This window comes from Caretta caretta, chromosome 7 (genome assembly GCF_965140235.1).
Source record: "Caretta caretta isolate rCarCar2 chromosome 7, rCarCar1.hap1, whole genome shotgun sequence".
Lineage (NCBI taxonomy): Eukaryota > Metazoa > Chordata > Testudines > Cheloniidae > Caretta > Caretta caretta.
The window spans coordinates 98,892,380-98,910,267 of record NC_134212.1 but is presented as its reverse complement, the minus strand read 5'-3'; the positions used below and the strand labels follow the sequence as shown (position 1 = coordinate 98,910,267).

The 17,888-nt window shown below is 39.0% G+C and overlaps 1 protein-coding gene across 21 annotated transcripts in view; it reads left to right on the top strand.

The window, feature by feature from the left end:
* JAKMIP3 (Janus kinase and microtubule interacting protein 3) overlaps positions 1 to 17,888 on the top strand; it is a 178,615-nt gene that overhangs the window by 92,555 nt on the left and 68,172 nt on the right. For 11 of the 21 annotated variants that reach the window (XM_048857711.2, XM_048857693.2, XM_048857691.2 and 8 more), the window contains 4 exons: positions 11,244 to 11,459; positions 13,406 to 13,525; positions 16,162 to 16,308; positions 17,308 to 17,439. In XM_048857711.2, coding sequence (XP_048713668.1) covers positions 11,244 to 11,459; positions 13,406 to 13,525; positions 16,162 to 16,308; positions 17,308 to 17,439 — 615 coding nt within the window. The remainder of the gene's footprint in view (positions 1 to 11,243; positions 11,460 to 13,405; positions 13,526 to 16,161; positions 16,309 to 17,307; positions 17,440 to 17,888) is intronic. The other 10 variants (XM_048857708.2, XM_048857705.2, XM_048857703.2 and 7 more) reach the window with 4 other exon arrangements.

Here is a 17,888-nt window from a genome sequence, read left to right as displayed (position 1 = left end):
TTAAAAAGCTATTCAAAATTCCATTGTACCTGTGACTGTTCCTGGTGTTACAAATTAGGTATTCTAAGTGATGCTGAGTTGGGGAAGTCCTCCAACTGTCTGGCTTGTGTGACACTAGCACTGATTTTGTAAGCTAACATATTTTGCTTTGGGCAAGTCATAGCTAAGTCTCAGGCTGGATATCTGTACAATGTTCCTGCTGATCTTCTTCCCAAATAGCATATAAGTGGCTTCTCTGACCTTCGTTGATATAGACCAGCTGGGGATCTGGCCCATCATTCATAAACATTGCTTTGCTCTTCTCTGCAGTGCAAATGTTTTGTTGCACATTTAGGGACTACATGTTTTTGTAAAGGACATGGCAGACATCCAGTTCTACATTGTCAATGGAATTATGACAGGACGTTAAAAGCTGCTTGGTTTATGTGCAATTCATTATTTAGTAATTTTAACAAATGCGGTGTGATAAATCACACCAACAAACAACTATTTCACCCTTTGAAAAAATACTGTTTTTTGTAAGTGTGGACGAGAATAGGTTCTACCCAAAGACCAGTCAATAATTTTGCATTGAGATTAAGCCTATTTAAATAAAAACCCTTTGAAGCTATTTATTGCTGAAATGTACACTTTTTAATTTTAAGCCAAATTATTCCTCTTTACAATTACTCACAGAAGACATCCTATTGCAACATGGCAGTCTTAGCTGCAGAATGGAAAATAGATCCATACGTAAGCAGCTAAAATTTGCTTTTAAAAGGTAATTTTGTTTTGTTCCTATATTCTCTTTTCAAATAAAGATTGATTTTATTTTCCTTTTTTATTATATGTAGATACAATATAGAAGATGATCACGTCTCACTTTAGACCTGCAGAAAAATATAAAATATAATTTTAAGTAATAAATATTATATGGCAACCTCAAATTTAATAAATAATGTATGACTAATTCAAAAGTCTTAAACTGTGAGCTGCAAGGTAAGCACTAGTTAATCAACCAAGGAGCAGCATTATGTGAAATGGGAATCTCCAGAGGCTCAACTTAACCCTGAGGGGATGGGAATTAATTCTGGTCATGATCCAGTAAAGCATTTCACTGTGTACTTAACTTTAAGCACCAGAAATACACCACTCTGTAATTTCATACCATAGGTGCTTAAATATTACGTACTTCTGCAAATGATAAAAGCGAATGGAACAAAGAGTCTCTCATCTCATAAATTTCACAGTTAATATTTACCAAAGGGGAGTTCCAACCTATTACAGAGTGCGGCAGGTTACTTACCAAGTGACGGGGGACATTTATATGTTAATACCAGTGATCCATGGAATCATAAACTTTGGACTCATTTGGATTCACCTGTCTTCGTCTGTGAACGCTGCAATAAAGAAATTTTTGGATTGAAAATGGGTATATTTGTTTTCTAACCGTGTATGTAAAAACATTCCACTTAATAGACTTCTCAGGCATTTTATATGAAAGAGTCATGAAGTTATGACTTTTATCTCTTGTATTGAGCACTTCTAATTAGATCAGATGTTAATAACCCAGTGCTGATTACCTGCAGGCAAATTTTGCCCATCAAACAATATTGCTAGAATATAATGTATACATTATTTTGCACACAGAGTCAAAATGTTTCTTGAACATTTAATTTGAGATTTTTACACTAGTAACACGTGATGTCATAATTTTATTTTTCAGAAGCCAGTAGCAACTAGAGATGGATCAGACCTAGCAGCCATCTTGTCTATCCCCATGTGATGGATTTTCAAATGGGCGTTTTCTGATCTACTATTAAATGTCTGAAGTGAGCAGTCTTTACTGCCTCTTTTGGGAGATTATTCAAATTTCCACAACATAGCCAAACTGTTAGAAGTTTTTCCTTTGCTCAACAGCATCCCATTACTCTTACTTATACTTTCTTGGACCATGCTAAAAAATGATCTCCTCTTCTGTTTATTTCTTTGATATTTGTGTATACCCATGGTTTTCACATCACCTTTAGTCATTGCTTTGCCAAGCTACACCTGAGTCATAGATTAATATCCTTTATGGCCAGAAAGGACCATCATGATTAAGGGTGCAAGTTTGTCATGGAGGTCACGGATTCCATGACTTTCCAGGATTCTGCAGCGGCCAGTGTGGACTGCCCAGGGGTCACCTGTGCAGCTCAGGCAGCCCCTGGGCTAGCCGCACCGGCCGTTGCTGGGGCAGTCTCAGGCCACTGCCCTCCACAGCCAGCAGCAGCAGGAGTTAGAGTGTGGGAGGGGGCTCAGGGCAGGTGGTGGGGCATAGGAGGGGGTGAGGGCTCTGGGTGGTGCTTACCTTGTGGGGCTCCCCAGATGGGACAACATCCCCTCCCTCAGCTCCTAGCAGATGGCTCCACGCACTGCCTCTGCCCACAGGCACCGCCCCCGCAGCTCCCATTGGCCATGGTTCCCAGCCAATGGGAGCTGTAGAGCTGGCACTCGGTGCAGAGGCACCACACAGAGCCAGGTAGGAGCCTGCCAGCCCCTCCAACCCCACCCCACAGCACCTGTGGGGTTCCCGGGCCGCATGCCGCCTCCCCCATCATCAGTGGGTGTCCCAGGCCGCGGGCCACTGCCCACCAGCCCCACGAGCACCCCCGGGCTGCTCCCCCCACAAGCACCCGCCTCACCCCCCGGGTTGCCGCCCCCCAGCACCCACGGTACCCTGGGCCACCCCCCCCCAAGATTTAGTCAGGGGTATATAGTAAAGTCATGGACAGGTCATGGGCAGTAAACAAATATTCATGGCCCGTGACCTGTCCATGACTTTTACTAAAAATACCTGTGAGTAAAACGTAGCCTTAATCATGATCATCTAGTCTAACCTCTTGCCTTGCATAGGTCATAGAACATCACTTTGTAATTCCAGCATCAAGCTGACCTTCCTCTGCAACCTAACCTGATTCACTCAGGTGTGCTACCTTCTACTCATACAACGAGTACAATTGGGCCCATATGGTTAGGAACAATTAAGTGCGTCTAGCATACAGCCTAAAATTGCACCGGCTATTTTTCCCTCTTATCACTATATAAGTAATGGATTTTTCATGGAGGACCCAAACTAAGTATTGACCAGCATTGTTTAGCTTGTGAGACTAAATGAGATCACAGTCTTGATGGTATCGCTGCAGACATACATAAATCCAATATAAATTCCATGGTCACATAAAAGAGATTCCATTTACAGGTGAAATAAGATTGAGCTCAAAAGTACATTTCAACATCAAAAGGCAAACACTGACTGGAAAATAATAATTTCTATGTAAGTGTTGAAATTAAATTGAGTATTTTAGAAGAAAAGCATTTGCTGGAGGCGGAAGTCTTCAGAGAGCAGATGGTGACATTGACTCCATTTCTTGTGTCAAGGAAGTTATAATGCACAGGGCTTATTGTTTTTAAAATGTGACATCTGTTTTGAAAATAATACAAAATGTGATTTTGTAAAACTGGGATTTTACATATGGTTTTACAAATCATCACTCAGTAACTTCTCTTTCCCGCCGGATACAACAGAATTTAAAGTAGGCTTTATCACCCCAACGTAGCATCTGGTATGTGATCTCTGATCACACTTCTAGTTTCTGTAATTTTTCATGTCTGTCATAATGCATTTCATCAAAGTCCTCTTCCACTGCTAGTGTTTATCCTTATGAAAAATGTTGCAAGCATGTGTCCCACATTTAAAGAAATGGGAAGAGGTTTTGGTCACATGGAACATTATTTTATCTGTTTAATCAAGAGTGAAAATTGTATCTCCTAAACCCAAGATATTTTTTTTCTTTTTGCACATATGGCACGAGCTATTTATGTCTGGAAGTTTGTATGTGATGATCTCCAGAGAAGCAGAACTTTAGCACAGTCAAGTTGTCCCTGGTTCACTAAAGTACAGTTATGCAAGATGAAAATCACATGTCATTTTGTAACAAGTAGGCATATGAACAATGTCCTCTTAAAGAACTTGTAATTATTTAATAAACTTGATTTTTACTTTTTAATTTGTGGCTCTCTAAATATCATAAAATACTACCAGGGTGGCTTCAATTACATTCTTAGGGTCTAGTCTCCCTCCGATACATGCACATTTTCTGTTAACATTAATGGGAATTATACATGCATGATGCCTATCAAGGAAATATAGACCCATTAGTCATGTTAGCATTATCAGATTAGTTGGACTGCAATTTATGCACAGTAGGGACTAAAATCCAAGATAATGTAATGTTAGTGTAGGTTTCATATGAGATGTATGTTGGTCAGAAAAGATAAGTGATAAACCACAGGATAGACCATTCAAAGGGGACTGTACTATGAACCAGATTTTTTTAAATGGCTGTTGTTGACAGTGACTATTTAAAAGATTAATAGCCCACCAGTGTAGGATCATGCAGTGTTCCAAATATCCCTGCTTCTTATAGAGATGCTCTAGCAACATAGGCAAAAAAGGCAAAAATCTGTTGATTACCAAGCGCTACATGTTTACAGACACATGCGTCTGACACTTCTCACTTTCCCGAGGAAGTGGTAACATATGAAGAAATGTGGGCGTTAAAGCAAAGTGTCAGGTGAGTCGAGTAGGAAGCAAAAATCCTTCAATTGCCCATTTTACTGTTGATTGACTCAGTCCTTTATTTGTAAGTAAGAAAAGAATGGAAGACATGCTGGTTAAAAATTCCCATGAGCAGTAGTAAAGGTGATTTCTCAGTTTAATGGCATCTCCATCAGGCTTCCTATAGTGAGAGCCGGTCAAATTATTAATTATGCATAATATTAATTGAAAATTATAGCTCATTTTTCCTGTTTGCAGTCTGATCTGTATTTCTACTAATATATTTGTTTTTCACATCTATCCACTAGATAGTTCAGATGAACTATTATCAGCTTATGGTTTCTTCTCAAACTAAGTATTGGCCATTCATTATTTCTGTGTGATGGTCACTTAAATCACATGGTAAATAATAATACGATGACTTAAATATTGTAAAATTCAAATGATGAGTAGTGAATAACAAATAGTGATACCAGTTCATAGATATACACTTGTGTAAATGTGAACATTGTTGTTTGCTTGAAGATTTTCTCCCATCATTCAGACAAATAAACCCCTTTCATGTGGGTCTTCCCAAATAGTGAATAACAAAGGAACAAAACATGATCCAATTGAATAGGAGTTTCAACAAGTGGTCACAAACACTGTTTTGCACTATTTACCTAGCTCCGATAGTTAAGAGTCTGTTGGCATTAAAACTGGGCCAGATCCTGGCCCCTGCTACATTCCCTTTCCATCAGTTTGGCAACACAAAGGGAATGGAAAGCTGCCCTGTCATAAATTTGCATAAGGGAATCCCTGGATGGCATAGAAAACTACTTGCTTCTGCTCGCACCTTGTGTAGTGATTGCAAAAGGAATGCTTTATGAAAGATATATAGATATATATAGATATCTCATTGATACATAAGGTGACAGTTGATTTTGTTACAAATTCAGACTAAACTTTAGCATTTAGGGCCACATGTTCAAAGTGGGCTTTATCTTGCCCTCTTCATCAGCACCTGTAATTCTGCACAGAGAAGGCCATGTCCTGAAATGGTGTAAATTGAACTCCTCTTCACTAGCTTCAATGAATCTGTGCCAATTCAGTTTTGAGAACCTGGCCCACAGATTTTTGTGCGTACAAAGGAAAAACTATCCCTTCTATTTATGTATGCAAATGGGCTTTTCACATGTGCATGGACAAATGTAGGGTTTTAGGCATGAAAGATTCTCCACCCCCAAGGTTGCCTTTATTGCAGTTAAAGTATGCCACATTTAACAGATTGTGGGAGAGCTGGCTGTCATTGCTCTTCCCATGGTCATGGAGAGCCTGGCTTCAGGCAGACAGGCGGCCTTTCATTTTTCTGCTATCCATGCTGACGGCAGCATGGAGCCTTCAGGGAGCAAGGGGAAGTGGCGATGGCTGGTAGGGAAATGAGGGGGAGCGTGAGGGACAGGCTTGGGGTTGGGGCAGAGAGGAATAGAATGGGGGAGCAGGGGCTGGAAAGGGACAGAATTTCAGAGACCAATAGGCACAGGGGCAGAATAAGAGGCTGCCCATGGTTCTCCCAACAATCTTACTACGCTTCTGTTTCTGTGATGGTAACACCAAGAGGCCCCTGCTGTGATCAGAGACCCATTGTGCTATGTACTATATAAACGTTGGAAGAACAGTTCCAGCCCTGAAGAGCTTACAATCAAAATCGATGAGAGAGAATGGAGGGCTTATTACCCCCATTTTACAGGGAACTGAGACACAGAGAAAGTTGGCCCAGGGATCACTGAACTAGCAGAACTGGGAACCCCGATCACCCAAGTCCCAGTCCAGTGCCTTAATCACTACTACCTTGGTCACTCCTAGTTTCCCAAGCATATGTGTCTGCCCTTGTTCTCTGCAACTCCCCCTGGCTTCTGAAGTCTTCAGGCAATATGTTCCTGCCTCCCCCAAGCCTGCAACTACTGATGGGGCACCTGGGAGGGAAATCTAACATTTTTCACTGTTGAGAAATGTCACATATGAAGATGCACAAAACGTAGCAGCTGTGAATTGCAGGCACAGATTTAGTCTGTTTTCTAAAGTGTAACCTATGCTGTTTGAGTGCTTTTGCTCCCATTCCCCAGATGTGCACTTCGGGGATAGTAGGTAGAGTGTTTTTTTTCTGGTAAACTTTCACTAGAAGTTTACTCACCTTCAGAGTGAACTTTGGCCATTTGGCATTTGCTTGCCCATGGGCCATCTCTGAGTTACATATGATTGGTTAGGACAGTCCAGGAAGGGCTGCTGCATAAAGCAGTTTGATTTAATTCAGTTTTGCATTTAACATATGGATTGTGTGCAGATGCTACATGGATGGATGCCAGGCAAAATAAATACATATGAAAAATGAAATCAATGAACAGAGGCTAGAGTTTTTTTGTTGTTTTTGTATTGGAGCTGGAGTGTGAATTTTTCAAGCTATTTAGGAAGATGGAAGGATATTTCATCATCATCAACAACAACAGAATCACCCTTTCACTGCTTGTCCTCCACTGCATCTGCTGTGTTGCTATCATCCATTCATGACTGAATGACTGAAATCAATGTTGGGATGATACAGCACATATGCTCAGTTTAGATGTGCTTGGAATATTTAGCAGGAGTTAAGTAACATTCTGGACTTTGGCTAGTTGACAGTGTCCCTTCACTGGGAGACTGTCATACCCAATCAACTTATAAAATATAAAACACAGTAATCTATACGATTGTGTAATACTGGTACAAGTGTTCTGAGTTATTCCCTCCAGTGCAATTGGTTTGACAGGGACACAAAGTGGTTAGTTACTCCTCTGTACTTACTTTACATTAGAAAAGATCCAAAGAGGCAGCTATGTTAATATATTTCAAAACACTGAGAAAAACCTTCATGTTGAAAGAAGAAATATGAAGGAAAACTGAATGAAGGTAAGTCCTACTGCATATAGAGACGTTCCACTGGTCTCTCCTTCTGTCAGAGTGCAAGTGCACATCCCCATAATGTCAGGGAGACTGGCTTGAGAAGAGATCCCCTTTCTTTTAATCTAGAACTTTTAGTTACCATTCCACTAATAAATGATTGACAGCTCATTCACCTGCACTTCTGAAACTCATCGCTAATGCAGATTATTTTACACATTCTAATTGCTTGCTCTGACATGCTCTGCCTATGGGGAAATGTTTGTCATGTAACAGCTTCTGCCTTGGCAAGGGTTTTCTCATTTGCAATTAAAACCTTTTTTTGGGGAATAGCTTTGGCTTTTTTAGCATAGACATATGAAGCTTCAAAAGCAGACTTCTTCTGCTGTTTACAGTCATGTTAATGATGCTTATGGAGACTGCAGAGCTATAAATGCCCTGTGAACATTACAAGAGGAAATTTCTACAGCATTGAAGCTTACATATTGATTTTTATATTGCCCTAGAAATCATGTCACAAGGTTTGAAATCAGCTTGATGAAAAATAATATTAGAAATTTCATTTGCTAGCACAAGGGATGGGGGCAGGACCCAACTTTTCATGCCTTTGCATTTGCATAATTGGCAGTAGCTATGCTCACAGGCTGTTAATTAATTAGCACTTCAGCATAAAAATTCATTCTAGGTGGAGACAGCCTGCTAAAAATAAAGTGGGAATATCCACACTGGTAGGCAAGACATTCTCCTTTAGATGATTGGATACTATGCTCATATATATTCATTGACATTGTTTCACAACTAGTCTTGTTATCTAAAGCAACCAGATACAAATATAAGGAAGATAGCCACATTAATCGAAGGCACTTCAGTGTTTCTATGTAGAGTAATGAAACAAGTGTGTGCAATAGCTTTGTTTTGGACACACACCTGGAAATTCACAAAGATCTTTCAGTGAGTGGCAAATAATTTTCTTTTTTAACAACACCTTAATGTTGTTCATGCTGTGAAGAAAAAAACTGTAAAATAATCTTCTAAAAATGCTTTCTTCGTTTAATCAATACATTTTGCTCCTATCAAATTATATGAATATATTTATGTTTAACAATGAACTGTAAATATAAGAACATTGTATTTAATCCATAACTATGAACTTAAACAGATAGGAGAGGTGTGAATATTGATGCTTTCTTATTTCCTCACTAAGCTAAGATTTAGTTCTTTTTTTTTTCAAAAATCAAAACCTTGCTAGAATATAATTATTTTGTTGAATCTTGTAATTTCATGTTTTTCTTAATTGAAAATGTTGTCTGTGTTACAGAATTTCTTTGTGTTCACATAAGTGGAACTTTGGCTATATAGATTTTTTTCATTTAAAGTCTCTTAGTTTAATGTCTGATTATGCGTGCCCTGGGAAGAGTTCATCGGACATCTCTTTGTTATGAGGCAAACTAGTAGATTGCTGCATTACTAGGAATTCAATATTTTAAGGCATCTTTAATAAAGTAGTACCCAAAATGTATTTTTTCCCTCCGTTTTCTAAGGAGACTAACTTTTGCATAGAAAAATATCACACATGCTCGAATTTAATTTTTACATGTCTTTTTCACAAAGGTAGTTTATAAACCATACTTGTTTTTCCTCAATTAGACTCTGTGTTTACTTCCTGTAATACTGTAGATCCCACTTATGGGTTTATTGTTTTTATTTTAGGATGTATAAAGCTGGTGAGGAATTGTGAATACTGCAGACAGAGCACCTATCCCTCCATTGTTGCTGCAGCTGCTGCTAGTGCTTTCAGAGAATGAAAACGGAGTGTTGTGTACTTTGCTGCTCTTATCCCAGGGTCTGCACAATGGGAGAGCTCTGTATTTTCAAAATAATTAGTGGACAAGATGATTGAAATTGCAAGACTAATAGATATATACTCCTCTCCCTTCTCATGATAGATGCCCTTACTGAGGCTTTTGAGGGAGGAGAGCAGCTAGGGGAGGGACTGTGCTCAGCTTCCCAGCTGAACTTTCAAATACGTGAACTGAGGTTCTCAAACACATAGGGTGAAATCCTGACTCCACTGAAGTCATTGGCAAAACTCCGCTTGACTTCCCTCAGTGGGGCCAGAATTTCACGTGTAGCACCTCTAGCCCAAGACTCAATGCAAGTAGATTTGCAGTTTAGTGTGCATATTACACACAGGTCTACTAAAGAATGACCAGACAATAGATATGCCCTACACAATATGAAAAGTCTGGAAGTAGGAGTTAGGTGCCTAAATACCTTTAGAAATCTAGCTCTTAGGTCATAGTGTGATCTTAGGTACTAGGGATGGTGTGCCATATGTGGTGTTATTTATTGCATCAGCTACAGTATTTAGGCACAACAGGATTGCTATGGAGGGAATGTCAGCCTTGACTCTGAATTTCCTTGTTTGCTGTTTCACAATCTTAAATGCCTGATACTATCTTTATCTGGATACTGGTGCTAAGGATTCTAAAATTGAGTCCAGTACAATAGTTCTTGAACAAGAATCATTTCAAAACAGATATAACTTAAGAAAAGCTCTTTTTTTTTTTCAAAACAGATATAACTTAAGAAAAGCTCCTGTGTTTGACCATGATATTAATTATTTAAAGCAAAGTTATTCAATGAAATATTTGGCTAATTCATTCCTCCATTTTTATCTGGGTTTGGGAACAATCCTATAAAAAACAAAACAAACAAAAAAGTGAGTAGACTGCCCAGTTCTTACTGTCTGTCCCATTAAGGGGAAAGCATTCTGTCTATGAACAGCTCACAGTTAAAAAAGCTGCTTGTTTCATTTACATTTGTAGTGTTTCAGAAGTATTTAAAGCACTACAAAGATAATAGCTGTCTGAAGTTAGGAACAATATGTTTGTTTTAGGAGGTTGACATGATTAATTTTTTCCACACCGATTCATTATCTACAAGCATATTTGACAACCATGTAACCTGTGAGTGTAGTATCTTGTATTTCCACATGTAATGGATGTTGGTGTAATCTAACTGTTGAAGGTGCTGCGGTTCTATTACAGTAGTGTATATTATCACAATCACAAAAGGGCTATTCAGGCTGCTCTTGAAGAATTGTTATTTATAAAGTAATGCATGGTTGGTCCTCTGCACAAAGGTAAAATTAAATCCTTAAAGTAAATAAGATTGTAACCTTCAAAATTCCAAACTTTGGGGGTTTAATCTTTTGGCCTCCCTCCAATCCCAAAATTTGGTTGTTTCATATCCAGCCCAGCATACAGGTAGGGTCCAGCTCTTAAATTAGCACCCAGATATAAATTCCAAACCATTTGCTCTGCAAAGTTTGGGTGGGTTCTTGAGCATTGATCTGGACCCATCTCTATGTCAAAGGCACCTGGGACCTGATACTAAGAATTCAATAACAATAAGTAGATACAGTAGCTGAGAACCTCTTGGTACAAAATGATCATTTCTGCTGGATGGCTCCCAAAGTGGTTAAAAGTGTAGAAATAATAAGTGCAATATTACTAAAGCAATTAAGCAATTCTGTTCATATGGCCACTGTAACATTCATTGCTATTTTATTTTCTAAAGGGTGTTGTTTTTTGTTAAGGAATGTCAAATCTGTGAAACTGACTGTGATATGGTTGTCTTTGGGTACAGTCCAAGATGCTGTGCTAGTGTGATGCTGCCAGTTTCCATGGTAACCAGAGACCTGTAACATGCATGCTTGTGTGATTGTATTTTGTTCTCCTTGTAGATGGAGGAGATAAAATTTAAAGACAGAGCAGTCTACGTGCTGGAAAGAGAGTTAGGGGTTCAAGCCGGGCATGCTCAGAGACTTCAGCTCCAAAAGGAGGCTTTAGATGAACAACTTTCCCAGATCAAAGAGTCTGATCGACATCTGAGCAGCCCCAAACGGGAACTTCCTTATGCAAGTGGTGCAGGAGACGCTTCAGATCATTCAGGAAGCCCCGTAAGCACTTTCACGTGGTTTCACCTAAACAAGCAAACAAAAAATGACAAAAATCTTGATGAGTGCACATTTAAGCAACAGCTTTCCCATAGCAGTACAGAGCAAACCAAGGAGATTTCTTTTAATGCGGCAATTCAATAGCGGGATCTTTAAAACTAAAATAAAATCTGATCATGGGAAAGCTTTTGCTTTTTTGGTTTAGTTTGGTTTTTGTTAGCAAGGTGAAATACTCAGTTTTTTAAAATGTATCCGACTTCAAACACCTGCCTTAATTTGACAGTGTGACATAGTATCTGCTGACAAATTATGCAAATGCTTTTCTAGTAATGTATGTGTGCTAGTTTTCCAGGCTACTAACAGTATGTGTTGTAAGCAAATGTAGAAGAACAATTTACAAAGGGAAATCAGTAAAGGTCGTGTAACCAACAGCATGCACGCTTACAGGGTATTCCAGTCCTACTGAAACATCTCTATTATTAATATTTACATCCTGCTAAAGAGCTTTTGCTTTCAACCAGTGGTCTAGGAAGTGAACTAAATACCTACTAACCTATTCTCCACTGTTTCTTTCATATTATGCAATATCTTATGGCATTAAATTTGTCACCTTTTTATATTGGCTTTCTATGCAACTATGCCACCTTCCTGCTTCTGCATTAATTTGCTAATAGTAAAAATTTTCAGTTCACTGACTTCATATGTCTGTGACATATGTTAACTTTTTTCATTGTTGATTCTCATCAAGATTTATTTTGCAGCAGTTCTTAATTTTCTCAGTAAAAGTATAGATAATAGAAAACATAAACAAGAAAATCTCTTTTATCCTTTATTCTGAGCCTCTCCTGCACCTGTTGAATGAGGAATCCTAGAACTTCTGAAATTTCCATTAGGATCATGGACTTTAATTTGCTTGCTCTGATTAAAGTTCTGTACTTAAGTTTTATCAAACATTGGAATAATGCTAGTGAAAGAAAAAAAATCCTATAACTTTTGTAATTATAATGTAACTGCTCTCTGATTTAGAAGAATAAAACCATGTCTTCTTATATTTGTATTCATTTACAATTTGATTTAAACATTTTCACTTTTTGGTCGATTAAAGCATAAACCTTTATGACTGACCAGTTAGAAGCTACAGTAGGGCCACAACTTCATAGGAGAGAAACTTATGCAATAGTATAATTGCATGGACTTTCTATATTTATTTTTCAGTATTTATAAATATAATTTCCCTATAACAGACTACTTAGAGTGAGTCACATGTCTGAAATACTCATTTCAACAGTGGCATATATTGGAAACATTGCCTTAGTTTTCAATTTTTGTCTCTCATGTTTCCAAGTTTAACATTTGTGATTCTGTATTTGCATATACATACTTTTGCATTTGCATACTTTCTTACATTTCTGCTCTTTCAATTTTCTGTTGGTCTCATCTTGCAGTTTCAGTTCTAAGGCAAAAGTTCTCAACAAGAGGTCTGGGGCCCTTGAGAGGCTACGAGCAGGTTTGGGGGGGGGGGCACCAAGCAGGGCCAGTGTTAGACTTTCTGGGGCCCAGGGGAGAAAGCTGAATCCCTGCTGTGTGGGGCTGAAGCTCAGGGCTCCCAGCCCTGCCACCTGGGGCTGAAGCCAAAGCCTGAGCAATTTAGCTTTGTGGAAACCCCTGTGGCATGGAGTCCAGGCAATTGTCCTGCTTCCTAACCCTTAATGCTGGTCCTGGCTTTTAGATGCAGAAAAAGCAGTTGTGGCACGGGTGGACCGTAGAGTTCTTGTAGCATGTTGGGGGAGCCTCAAAAAGAAAAAGGTTGAGAACCCCTGTACTAGGGCACAGATTACATTCTCCTGTGCAATCGGTCAGAAATAGTTGAATTCAGACAAGAGCAAAGTTGGTGTCTTTGAAAAAGTTTGATTTTATGAACAGTTATTTGCAGTCGGTCTTTGTTTTAGGAACAGCAGCTGGATGAAAAAGATGCCCGGCGTTTCCAACTTAAAATTGCTGAGCTAAGTGCAATAATCCGGAAGCTGGAAGATCGGAATGCATTGCTGTCAGAAGAAAGAAATGAGCTTGTAAGTAGGAACTACCGTTACACTATTAGGAAAAGAATGTGTATCAGAATTTGCACTGGCAGGTGGACACTCACTAGAGACAACATTAAACTCCTTTATCATGGTTCATATGCAGAACATATTTACAGAGTAAGAGAAGAACATCTGCTTTGGAAGATTCAAGCATTAGGTAGTATTAATTCTCAGTTGATCCCCAGAGAGTGAATGGGGACATTATCCAGGCAGCATGGAAGACCTGAAGAGCAGAATGGAGGCTCTTGAATTTGTGAAAGTGGGAGCAAAAATGCACAGCTTCTTAGAGGTGCTTCCCACCTGGCAGAAAAAACCATGAGAAATGCTTATCACCATAAAATTCACTACTGCAAGAGGTCACAGAATCAAGTACTCTAGCTCAAAATTAAGGGGTAATTTTAAAACCAATCATTCAGCTGTAGCCATGCCTGTCTCCTGTAAAGGGCTAATCAAATCTCATAACCTGGTCAGCTCGCCCCATCCCACACTGTCCTATCCCTTTGTATGACATGGCAAAATTGGTCAGATGTATTATGGATTTTTTCCCCCTTCTTCTGAAGCATCAGGCATTTGCCACTGTCATAGTTTGGATTTCAGAGATGATGAACCAATGCCCCAATCCTGAGGAGTAGATGCCATGTTCCTATTCTGGCACTTCCACTGCTCTTTCCAGGCAATTAAGTTACATACAAAATTGATGGAAGAAGGGCAGATGTGTAAGCCTAAAAAAACAGCAACTTTGGATTCAGGATTGGGTTTGGTTCAGGTTTTGGGAGAAGATTTGTATAGGCCCATATTATCCAAACTATTTGCTCCTTCTTATTGATTGCCCATACTTGTAGAATCTAATCTCTTTTGAGTTAAAAATACACAGTGGGCATATTAGATTTGCTGAAAATGAGAACACCGTATGTAGAACATCGTTTGTCATCTCTGGTACAACTTTATGGGCCGCAATGGAATTCCACTAGGGCTGAACTTTGTCCGCCGTGGGTTTGAAATGCAAATTGCTGTGGCATCCATACAGAATGCTGTTTAAAGATTTGCTAGTTAATGGTATGTATGCTGTCAAACACAGAATGTATTTTACAGTACTGGTGCCATGCAGGAAAACTCCATATAGACTGAATTATGGAGAATATTAGACCAGCAATTCAACAGTGTAATCTGAGGTTACATATAGCATCCATATTAGATTACAAAATTGCTAACACTGTAAATCTGGACATTTGGCTTCTCTCTTTCCTTTACACCTGATAGTATTCCATACAATAACATAACATTGCCACAATATGTTTAGTTCATAAAACAAAGAACCCTGTTTTATTTTTAAGTAGATATTGGTTGGCATTTTTTTCCAGTGGAACCTTTAATTAAATACATCAGTAGGAGTATATTTTTTTCTGCAGTATGTTCACACTATGCCCTTTTAAAGGGTCTCAGCCTTACAGTGGGCTTTTACGCATGAAGGATTGACAGTTTTAGTGTTAGAAAAAGTCTCAGGTTGTGACAGGTTTTGTTGTTTTTAACTTATAATGAATTTTAAAAACTCTTGAAAGAGGCACTGTCAAAATGTCACCTTGTTATAACTTAGCATTTGCTCAGTCAAGTCAGTGCCCAGTATGAGCTGCTGGGCTGAGCTTGAACTGATATGTGCTCAGCTTGTTCTGTATGCTCCAGTACTAGAAATGGCACAGCAAGCAGAGTACAGATCCTGCCTCCTGTTCACTCTACCAAGCATCCAGTGCCCAGAGTTGCCAGGCTGAGCCACTCCCTGCCCACTGAGGGGAGGGAGTGCAATCCTGTGATGACACCCTCTCCAATGACCTCTGATGTGAGGAGGGGAAAGAAGAATTTCTGAACCCTCCCTGCCCCCCACCCTCCCCACCCCTCCCCCGGGGGTGAGAGTTGACATCTCTAACCCAGGTTTCTCTCCTCTGGCCTGTTGGGGGACAGAGAGAAGAATTTTCCCACAATAACAACACAAAGGAACACACAAAATACACCCAAAGTCCAGAAGAAGGAGAGGGAAATATAAATGTCTTGTGCCTGTATTCATAATGTTGAGTGATAGGTGCCATGTAAGAACCTAGATAGATAAATCAAATGGACAGATACATTTGAATCCCTGGCACCTTCATGAGATCAGCAGAAGACAGTCTGATGGAGTGCCTTGAGGACATGATCAATTTTTCCATTGATTTCAGTAGGCTTTGGAACAGGCCCCAAGTTAACAGAAATTGGAGGGGACCTGATTTAAAAAACTGCTGCTGTCATTCTGTTCCTGGCCCTGTTACATATTTTTCCCTCAACCCCCAGTACTTCACTGGATATGTGAATGAAGGGTTTGCGTGTGTAGGCAAGGGAGAGGGTTGTGTATATGGGTGAAATGAGAGTTAAAGAGGTCAAGCATCTTGCCCAAGGTCACACAGTGAGTCAATGGCAGAGACAGGAACAGAACCTAGGAATCCAAGAGGACACTGACTTGCATTTTTCAAAATTGGAAGTGAATTCTATTACTATGGTAGTAAAATGACTTGAGTTTTAATACATTCTATGGCTATGTTTTCAAGTGATAAATAGAAATCGCTACACTGAGTGAATGCATTCTTTTAATATTTCAGTTAAAACGTCTAAGAGAAGCAGAAAGTCAGTATAAACCTCTCCTGGACAAAAATAAGCGTCTCAGTAGGAAGAATGAAGATTTATCCCATGCCTTACGTCGAATGGAAAATAAATTAAAATTTGTAACACAAGAGAACATAGAAATGGTAGGTTTCCCTCTTGCCACTGTCATCTATAAGAAGAGCAAATAATATATACAGTTTTGAGGAAATCAGGAATTTAACAAAAATATCATCACAAGCTTGCAGGATATTAAACAAGTGTTTTCATTGTTCTAAGTGTTTTTTCTGGTATTATGTTATACATAATAAGTGACTTATGGCTTTTGCTTATTAACCGATGACGGTCCAGTTATACAGTGGGAAAGTGGTCAAGAAACAGTTCAGGAAATGTTTTACTTTAGCTTTAAAAAAAAAAATTCTGAGCTATAATAAAATAGTAAAATGCCTATATTTTGATTCAGCTGAATGCTCAGTAGTACTCAGGAGAATAGGAATGCAAATGATGTCACTTGAATTGTGATTTTTGTATCACAACTGCCTTCCAGTGATTTGGAAATTTGCACCGGTGACTCAATATTTTTATTTGTTTATGTTTAAAGTTGAACATTAATGGTAGTTGAGTAAGTGAGAGATTACATGCATGCAACAGGACCAAAAACACTTTTTTCTTAAAGTTCAGTTTCTCTCACACTCTCCAGATCCTGTCCTGCTGAAGATAATGGGAACAATTCAGAAAAGAATTAACCTCCATTTAGGATTTCTTTTGCCACATCTTTAAATTCCTCCTTCAGCGATATAAAGCTGAACAGACTGTCCTTTCCAAGACTTATGTTAATCTAAGTCCTCAGTGGGCTACCAGATGGTGCATGAGAGCTATACAAACTGACTTTGCTCTCTGGTGACTATGAGCATGATGCCTTCCTGATGCCCTAGCTTCTAGCTTTTTCTGGCCTGAGGAGCTAGAATCCCAACCTAGATTTATTGTTTGGGGCAGGAAGTGGGGGAGGCAGAGAGAGAATCACCATCATTTTAGCAAATAGCCCAGATGAATTACTGGTTGTAAAAGGGAAGGATTATATGCTGCATGTTGGCAAAGACTTTTAATCATTTGCAATTTTGTTCTGTGTTGTTGTTTTTTTCCAGAGACAAAGGGCTGGGATAATAAGGAGACCAAGCTCTTTAAATGATCTTGACCAGAGTCAAGAAGAAAGAGAAGTTGAATTTCTGAGGTTACAAATTATTGAACAGCAAAATATCATAGACGAACTCTCTAAGGTAATCAAATAGCACAGCCTTCCTAGTGCTCTTGGACATAGCAAAAGAAAAGAAGACACCAAGCAAGCAGGAACAGCTTGTGTTGTCAACAAACATACGGTGATGATTTCCATGGGCTTCCCTTTATAATGGAACTGAACCTAAAGTAATAGGTGGAACATTATTTGAAAGATCCCTTACACTCAGCTCAACATTTGCATAAAGAAGCTTCTTTCAGTTATTCTGAGCTTTCTGGGAAACACACTAATGACCAGATCCTAATCCCATTAAAGTCAATGGAAAAACTCTCTTTGACTTCAATGGGAACAAGATCATGCCTAAAAACAGGAGACTTATGAAAGGGAATATTTTCCAATGTTTTAGGATTATTTTAAGATGCTTAAATCTTTTAAAATTTGTTTTCCTTTTAATAATTTCCTTTTAATAATGCTTCTTGTGATCAGCAAAGT